This window comes from Mustela erminea, chromosome 10 (assembly GCF_009829155.1).
Source record: "Mustela erminea isolate mMusErm1 chromosome 10, mMusErm1.Pri, whole genome shotgun sequence".
In the NCBI taxonomy this organism is placed as follows: Eukaryota; Metazoa; Chordata; class Mammalia; order Carnivora; family Mustelidae; genus Mustela; species Mustela erminea.
The window spans coordinates 2,575,513-2,583,894 of NC_045623.1; the positions used below are offsets into that span (position 1 = coordinate 2,575,513).

Genomic DNA, 8,382 nt, shown 5'->3' on the forward strand with positions numbered 1-8,382 from the left:
CTTTCCATTCCTCCAGCATCCTGCTCCTTCTTACCTCAGGACCTTTGCGCTCACTGTTCCTTCTCCTGAAACTCCCTTCTCCATTTTTCTTGAGGTTTGCTCCAGCTCATCCTTCAGATGTCAGCACCCGAGATCTCAGAAACACGCCCTCCCCCAGCCCCCATTAACCTGTAACACACCACCCTGTGATCTTTCCTCCATAGGACTTCACACACTCCAGTTATCTTTGTTGCTTACTTGTTCATTGGCTTCCCCCACTAGAAAGTCAGCTCAGTGAATGCGGGACCTTGTCTGTCTTGCCGACTGTGTCTTCAGAGCCTGTGACAGTGCCCTCAGTAGAGGTGAACAGATGCTTACTGATTTATGACAAGTGACACCTCTCCATCAGTCTGAGTAATCGAAATGATTCTACTGGTATCGTGAGTCATAATTACATCTACACCCAGTGTGTATTTCACTACTTCCTGTGCTGCTCCGGGAACTGTTTCCATCACGCTAATGCCATTCCTCCCATGCTGCTTCCTCTCTGGCACAAATGGAACTGACTTTCTAGTGTGGGATTTAAAAAACACTATTGCTTTATTAACTACCAGCAGGACTGGCCTGCACAGAGGGGTGGGGGGGTGGGGGGCACTCTGGGCTCAGGGTCCATGGAGATTGTGAGGAGGACGTGATGACTGGGAAGCTGTTTTGAAGGCAAGAGGTGGTCTGGAGCGCAGGCCCAAGAGCCCCTCCGATTTACTTCCGGAAATGCGGAGACTTTGTAAAGGAGTCATGGCAAGCTATAGCCATGCCACCAATAAGATTAAGAAATTCTTGGAAATCTAGCTGCCCGTCAGAGTTGAGGTCCAGTTTCTTCATCATGCGGTCGAGGACACCAGGGTCCTTCTGGTTCTGCAAGATAACAATAAGTATCATAATGATCCTATTAGAAATATAATTAATTTATGTCACACTTTCTAAGATGCTTTCCATTATGTCGCCACATTTTAGTCACACAAGAGTGTGCAGTACAGGGTAGGGGCTAGTAGCATTTCCACTTCCCAGACACTGAGACAGACTCAAACAGATGAAGTGACTTGCTGAAGGGGAAATCTGCGACTAGAATACACATTTTCTGGCTCCCCGCCCAGGGTTCCTCTGTGACGGGCACAGGCTGGCTATTCAAGTTCATAAAAGCAGTGGAACACCTTTGTCAAGTGTTGCATGCAACCGCAGTGTATGAACTGTATGGAAGTGGAGTGAAGTGACAGGGAAGAAGGTGCAGGCCCCGATCTGCCCCCTCCTCCCCTTAGCTTGGTGGCCAACACGTGCACACGCTCACAACAGCTAGTGGCAAAGGGCTGCTTAAATTAGGAATTTAGAAAGTCAGTCCTTAAGTGGCACATGCGCCTTATGGCTACCACACTAGACTATGCAGGTATCCAAACATTATTTCCATGATAACAGAAAGTTCCATGGGCGGGACCTCCCTAGAAGCTTTGGGTTAGACGAATAAATTTGAAAACTATCCTATTACACCATTTACCATTTCATATGCCTTTTCCCTAAATGGAAGAAACAATTCACCATCCCCTGTGTCACGCAGTTTGATAACTTTGATCTTTAAAATACATCTTACTCAAAGAAAAGAAGAAAAGGTCCTTTAATAGTCACAGCACTCCGAGCCCTGGGGGCTCAGCCTTGTCCATGCTAGAGTGATTGAAGAGGCGGCAGGAGTGTGGGGGTCAGCTGCTGGGCCTTCACTTCTAGCCATTCTGCCAGCGCCTTATTTAGAGCTCTGGGCAGTTTGGGGAATGAGGGTTGGGAGCCGGGAGCTGTACCTTTGTGAAGGCAGCCAGTTCCGTATTCATGAAGGTTAGGAACTCTGTCTTGGAGAGCGTGCAGTTGTTACCCTCCTTTCCAGCAAACTTCTGGAAAACAGCAATCAGAGACTCGATGCACCGCTCGGTCTCAGTAGGGCTGGACATTTTTGCCTTTAGAGAAAAAAAAAGTCAGGGCTCAGACAAGGGCTAGATGCCCAGAGGACACTCTAGAGATCTCATACTTTCATTTCAGGGCAAAGCAGTTTCCTAAAAGGCTAGGTCATATTTTAAGGGGCAGAGGGCCCCAGGACAAACACAGAAAGTCACATTCTATGAGCATGCCTTCCCTATCCATTCCCATGTTTATTCCGGGTGAAGCATATTGAGGGTACACACAAAGCGTGTGGGTGTGTCTAAAAGTAGTAGACTGCCTAGATGAGAGTGAGCATGGCAGGCTTCATGATGTTTCTAGAACCTGTCAGTAAACATATGTATAACTATAGCTCCACAGATCCATAAGCACACCAAGCTCTGTCTAGAGATTAAATAATTTCCTATTTTCTAAGAGAATACAGAGACTATCGGGATGAATGAAATGGCAGCTTTTTAAATCAATACTGAGGGGTGTCTGGGTGGCTCAGTTGGTTAGATGACAGACTCTTGGTTTTGGCTCAGATCATGACCTTGGTTTTGGCTCAGGTCATCTCAGGGTCATGAGATCGAGCCACACTCAGGGCGTGGAGCCTGCTTAAGATGCTCTCTCTCCTTCTGACCCACCCCAATAAATAAAAAAAAAAGCAATACTGAATTCCTGGGACTCTTGCATTTTCTAGAAGAACACTAAATGCATAGTTATTATGTGTGGGGTGGAAGATCTGAGAGCTTTTTGGATGTTCAAAAGCTTCTTTCATATCAAAGGTTAGAAATCGTTAATTTTACATGTGAGAAACAGAGACATGAGAAGGTAATTGACATAGCAGAGTCATCCCTAGAATCTCAGCCTCCAGGTCCCTTTCTGCAGTTCTTGGTCTTTGTTCCAAGATAACACTAATTCCTACAGGAACAGCTGAAGGAACTTCTCTGGTCACTTCAAAACACAAAGGTGGATATCAGGAAGGGAGCGCCCAGTCTGTCACACAGCTCACCTGACCTCTACAGAGCTAAACCTCAGCTGTGGTTGCACCAGGAGGAGCTGGGGTCAATTCTGCGCTGGGCTCTGCTTTCCTTTTAACAGAATCCTTCAGGGAAATCCTATTTTGCAGAGCCTTTGGGTCATTCCTGCTGGTACCTAGATCCCCCTGGTGGTTCAGACTGGCAACTGCAGGCTTTCTGGAAGACTTGCCCCCCTACGCCCTTCCTCTGAGGCTTCAGGTATTAACAATGCTTTGCAGGGTTCCTGGGTAGCTTAGTCATTTAAGTGTCTACCTTGGGATCAAGTCCTGCTTTAGGCTTCCTGCTCAGCAGGGAGTCTGCCTTCTCTCTCTGCCCCTCCCATTGCTCATTCCGTCTCTATTAAATAAATACCTAAAATCTTGGGGAAAAATGATCCTTGGATGGTGACATTTGCAATTAGCAATGAACCTTTAATTTGTTTTTTGCAGAACTTCCTGGAGACTTTCAATCCCAGTAATTAGCGAGCTACGGACCGTAATTAATGTGCTACGAACTGATCTGAGCTTTAGCCACACAACTTTGTGCTCCTTCCCTCTTCCCTGTAGTGTTTTCATTTGCAGTTTCTCCATGTGCTTTACCAGCTAGCTGAGCTGCTTGGGGCCGATTGCATGTAGTAGTTATCTGTAATGCCCCTTCCAAGGTGGTTCTAATGAACTTTTCTGGAGGTGGATTCTTTCCTAACAGTCATCTTGTTGGAATTTTTTTTTTTTTTTCCTCAAGCAAAGAAAAACGTTTGTAAGTCCAGGATTTGGGAGTGAAACAGAATAAATAGCCTGGAAACAGTTGTGTTTGCTCCACAGCCTTCCTTATCAGGACTAAAATCTCACATCTTAGTAATGTGTCGGTTGACAGGAAGAAGGTCAGCTGGGAGTGAATGCCAGATAAAGTAGAAGATTCCAGGCTGAGGAGCAAGGGCTTTCTGACCTTTCTCTAGGCCTGCAGATGCTACTCTGCCCCCCTTCCCTGCAGAATTCAGATTGTTTTGCTTTTCTAGTTTCCAAGTGGCTTTCTGCATTTTTTTTTCCTTCCTTAACATCAGGACTATAATTTAGACTTTTTTTTTCTACTTGAAACTGTTGCTATCAACTACAGAAGGAAAAAATTAAAACCTCTGTATTTCTCCTCAGAGGTAATTTTCCAGAGCAGAAAAAAAGAAACACAATTACCAAGTTACTGAAATGGAACTGCAAAATTTGTAGAGCAGAAGGGGGCTTGGGAGATGGTTCCAGGGAAGGGAGGCCCAGAGACAGGAAAGCTTTGCTCACGGTGGAGCTGAGGCTGAGACAGAGGAGAACTGGATCTCCTGACCAGAGGCCAGCACTGCCCACAGCTCACTGCATCCTCACAGTTGTATTTGGCACCATGATAGGAAGAAGAAAATGGTGTGAGAGAACTGGATACTGTGAAAGAATTTAAATAATGCATGCTCGAATGTTGATGAAAGGGGGAAGAAAAAGGAATATGAAAATGAAGTAACACTTGAAAATGACTCCAGCACTGCTGTTTTCATACTTATTTTTAAAAAAAGATTTTATTTAGATGTGTGTGTGAGAGAGAGAGAGAGAGAGCAAGAGAGCATGCACAAGCAGGCAGAATGGCAAGCAGAGATAGAGAAGCAGGCTCCCTGATGAGTAAGGAGCCCGATCTGGGATCATGAGCTGAGCTGAAGGCAGACGCTTAACCAACTGAGCCACCCAGGTCCACTTCCTTCCTTCCTTATGTCTGTCTGTCTATGGCATGGATCCCAACCTGGGAATTGATCTCACTACCCTGAGATCAAGACCTGAGCTGAGATCAAGAGTCCCACCCCTGATCAACTGAGCCATCCAGGCACCCCTGTGTTGGACTGGCAGAAAGGGCTACTTAAGATGGTGAAAGTTCCTGCCACAAAACCTAAGCTCCGACAGGAGAACAAAGACCCAAGCAGGAATCTGTAAACCCTCCCAACTGGGGCTCCCGTGGACCAATGGGACACTGACAAGCGGGAATCTGAGACTGCCGCCTGGGGCTCCAGTGGACCAATGGGACCCCGACAAGCAGGCGAAATATCCAAATAAGGGAAACTTGCCAAAAGACCCCTGAACTATGCTTGAGGCCCCTTAAAAGTCTCCTCCTCCCTGCCTTGGGCGCTACTTCCGCCACTCTGCTTTCCAGAGTCGCGGAACCTCGCCGAGGGTGCCCACCTCCTTCCAGCGCAACTTTCCTGGCTCCCCTTCTCCTGAGCCCTGAAACTTCGAGGGAGAGTGTTTTTCTAATAAATCTTGCCTTGCACCCACTTTGCCTGGTGTTGTGTTTAATCTCACCGGAAAAACTTTACACCCTGCTGTTGTTCTTAACCAATGTGCTCCCCCACCCCCAAAGGATCTATAATGGCAGATCTTTACCACCTACTGGTGATGGGTCCACCTTTTCAAGGTTCCATGCGACATTGTTACTCCCTTTTTGCATGGAAAGGAAGGAGGGAAAGAGTAGGCAGGGATAAATGTTGACACACTAGAGCAGAGTCTGGCAAATGTTTTGTACAGGGTCAAACAGTAAATATATTAGGCCACTGTGATCCACGTTGTCTCTGTCCCTCCTCTTCTGCAGCGGGCCAGAACCACAGACAACTGGTAAGTGAATGGGTGTGGCCGTGTGCTAATAAAACTTTATTTATGGACAATTAACTTTGATTTTCGTATCATTTCACATGTCATAAAGTATTATTCTTCCTGTGATTTTCTTTCAACCACTCAAAAACATAAAATCCATTCACAGCTTTTGCGGGGGCGGGGGTGTAACAGAAACCCCATTTGGCCCCTGGGCGGAAGCTTACTGACTCCTTTCACTGAAGAGGCCTCGGAGGAGGTAAATTTTGGAGGTGGCTTAATGCAAAAGTGAGAACTAGAGTTCGAAGTAGGCTGGCGGAAACTGAGAAGAGAAAAAGAGATGGCGACGCGAGTCCCTGGAAAGATGGTGGGTTCAGAGGAAAAGGGCAGGAGGAGCTCGGCCTGAATGGGGCTCCTCCCACCGTCCGGGCCGCATTCCGCTGGCTGGGAGCGGCATCAGCTTCAGGCTTTTTGAGTCCTGGCGGGTTGCCTAGCTCACCGAAACTGATTTTCCCGGGCTCCCACGGCTCAGTTCTGAGAAGTGTCCTTTTCTGGTCTACAGAAACAACTAGTGCCGCCGGACGCCCCTACGGCCCTTCTTTCACTTGTCTCCCAGGGGCGGGCCAGGGGCCTCCAGCCCTTCCCCAGCGACTTCCCCACTTGCCGGTAGAGGGGGATCGGGCGTGGCGCCACCCGCGGGGTAGCGGTGCCGAGCGCAGCCCCCTTCTCCAGACGCGCACCAGCTCTCCGCCCGGGAGCCCGAGACCCTCCGGGGGGTCGATCCTCGGCGGCTATCGCAGCTATCACTTAGGGCTGCTTCCTTCCTGCCTCTCCACCCCAATTCCCCCCACCCCACCCCCGATTTATTTTTCCTGCCCTACTTCCTGCCACATCCACACAGAAACGAGAGATCAAGCATGGTGGAAAGCGCGGTGTGGCTCTTTCTATTGCAGCGCTTCGAAGACCAGAAAAAGTTCGGGCTTACCATGTGTTCGCGGGACCGGCGCGGAGTCGGCGTCCGGCGGCGGCGGCGAGGCGACGGCGACGGCGGCAGCGGCAGCGGCGCAGCGAGCTCTGGGCGGCGGGCGGCGGGCTCCCGGCTCTACGCGACCCGCCCCGCGCGACCGTTCCTGACTCACGCGCCCCCTCCCGCCAGTCAGCCTCCGCCTCCCGGAGCCGATCCGGACTTGTCCGCCCCGCCCGCGTTGCCCAACGCGCAGCTCACCCACGACGCGCTCTTTTCCTGCCTGTGGGCCTTGAAGATTTAAAGGGCTTTCCTGAATTAGAAGTTCGGCGTAGCCGTCTTGGGCGCGGTGTGCCCATGTCTATGGTTCTTTTCCGTGTACGAGCCCGTTCTGCTCGTTCAGATTAGAGAGGCAGGAGGGCCCTTTTGTAAAAACGTGCAACGCGGAGTGTGGCCGTAACTGTAGAAGTTCCCTAGGAGCCGGGCTGTCTCTTCCTTCACACTAAGGTTGGGTAATGGAGGAAGCAGTGGTGAGTCCTGCCAAGTGGAGCGCTGTTGTCTCAAACTTCTTCTCCTGAGACACTGAAACCCTCCAACCCCCAAACCACTGCAGTTAAAACCTGACCGGTGTGAGTAGGGTATTTGTTCTGTGTGCAGTTGGCAGAAGCTCTGGGTTCTGAAATGGGGCTGTCACTTTATTGCAGTACTTTTGGCAAATCCCCTCTCTCCTCAGAGCTCCATTTCCTTATCTGTTAAAAGCAGTGGTGTTGCATTTCCTGTTTCATAAGATCATTATAATTGTCCAGGGAAATCATGGCTTTGAGACGGCTTCAGAAACTGTGGAGTAGACGTGAATGAAAAATAACGGACCACAGGGCATTGCATAAATTGCTTCCCGCACCGGCTGCTCACTTCTGAGCAAATCTGCGTCTCCCCTCAGCTACCCAGAGGCATGTTTTCTGGAATCCAGTTGAAAGCCTTACCCAAGCCCTAGGCTCAATAATTAAAGAAATAACCTGTTTCTCTCCCGTCTCCCCCTTCTCCGCTAATGGTACTGCCTTTCTGCCATTCTTCCGTTCTGCTGACTTGAGAGCTGTGTAGTCAGGTTTTGACTGTAAATCCCTTTCTTACCCACAAGTCTTTTCAACTGCCAACTTCTATCATTTTTTTTTTTTTAAAAAGATTTTGTTTATTTATTTGACAGAGAGATCACAAGTAGGCAGAGAGGCAGGCAGAGAGAGAGGGGGAAGCAGGCTCCCTGCCAAGCAGAGAGCCCGATATGGGGCTTGATCCCAGGACCCTGAGATCAGGGCCAGAGCAAAAGGCAGAGGCATAACCCACTAAGCCAGGAGCCCCCCAACTCCTATCACTTAAAAAAAAAAAAAGATTTTATTTACTTATTTGACAGAGAGACAGCAAGAGAAAGAACAGGAGCAGGGGAAGCAGGAGAGGGAGAAGCAGCCTTGATCCCAGCACCCTGGGATCATGACCTGAGCAGAAGGCAGAAACTTAACTGCACCATCTGGGTGCCCTTATCAGTTTTATCTTTATACTTCCTTGAATCTGCCTCATCTTTTCTAATCCCACCTCCAGGGTTCTGTTTAGGTTTTCATTCACTCATTCCTTGGGCTTCCTAACTGGTCTCTTGCCCCTTTAATCTATCCTTTTAAATGTGTAAAACACGTTGGTCTGGGTGGCTCAGTCGTTAAGCTTCCACCTTCTGTAGTGTCCCGGAATCAAGTCCCACATAAGGCTCCTCCTGCTCAGTGGGGAGCCTGTTTCTCTCTCTCCCTCTGCCTGTTGCTCTCTCTACTTGTGCTCTTTGCCAAATAAATAAATAAATAAATAAAAT

The 8,382-nt window shown here is 48.8% G+C and overlaps 1 protein-coding gene across 1 annotated transcript; it reads right to left on the minus strand.

Moving 5' to 3' along the window:
- Positions 1-553: 553 nt before the first annotated feature.
- S100A11 (S100 calcium binding protein A11) lies at positions 554-7,049 on the minus strand. The gene is made up of 3 exons (XM_032361631.1): positions 6,552-7,049; positions 1,824-1,976; positions 554-894 (listed from the first exon to the last, which is right to left on the minus strand). The coding sequence occupies exons 1-3, from the start codon at positions 6,552-6,554 to the stop codon at positions 739-741; spliced, it is 312 nt and encodes a 103-aa protein (XP_032217522.1). The 5' UTR covers positions 6,555-7,049; the 3' UTR covers positions 554-738.
- Positions 7,050-8,382: the final 1,333 nt, after the last annotated feature.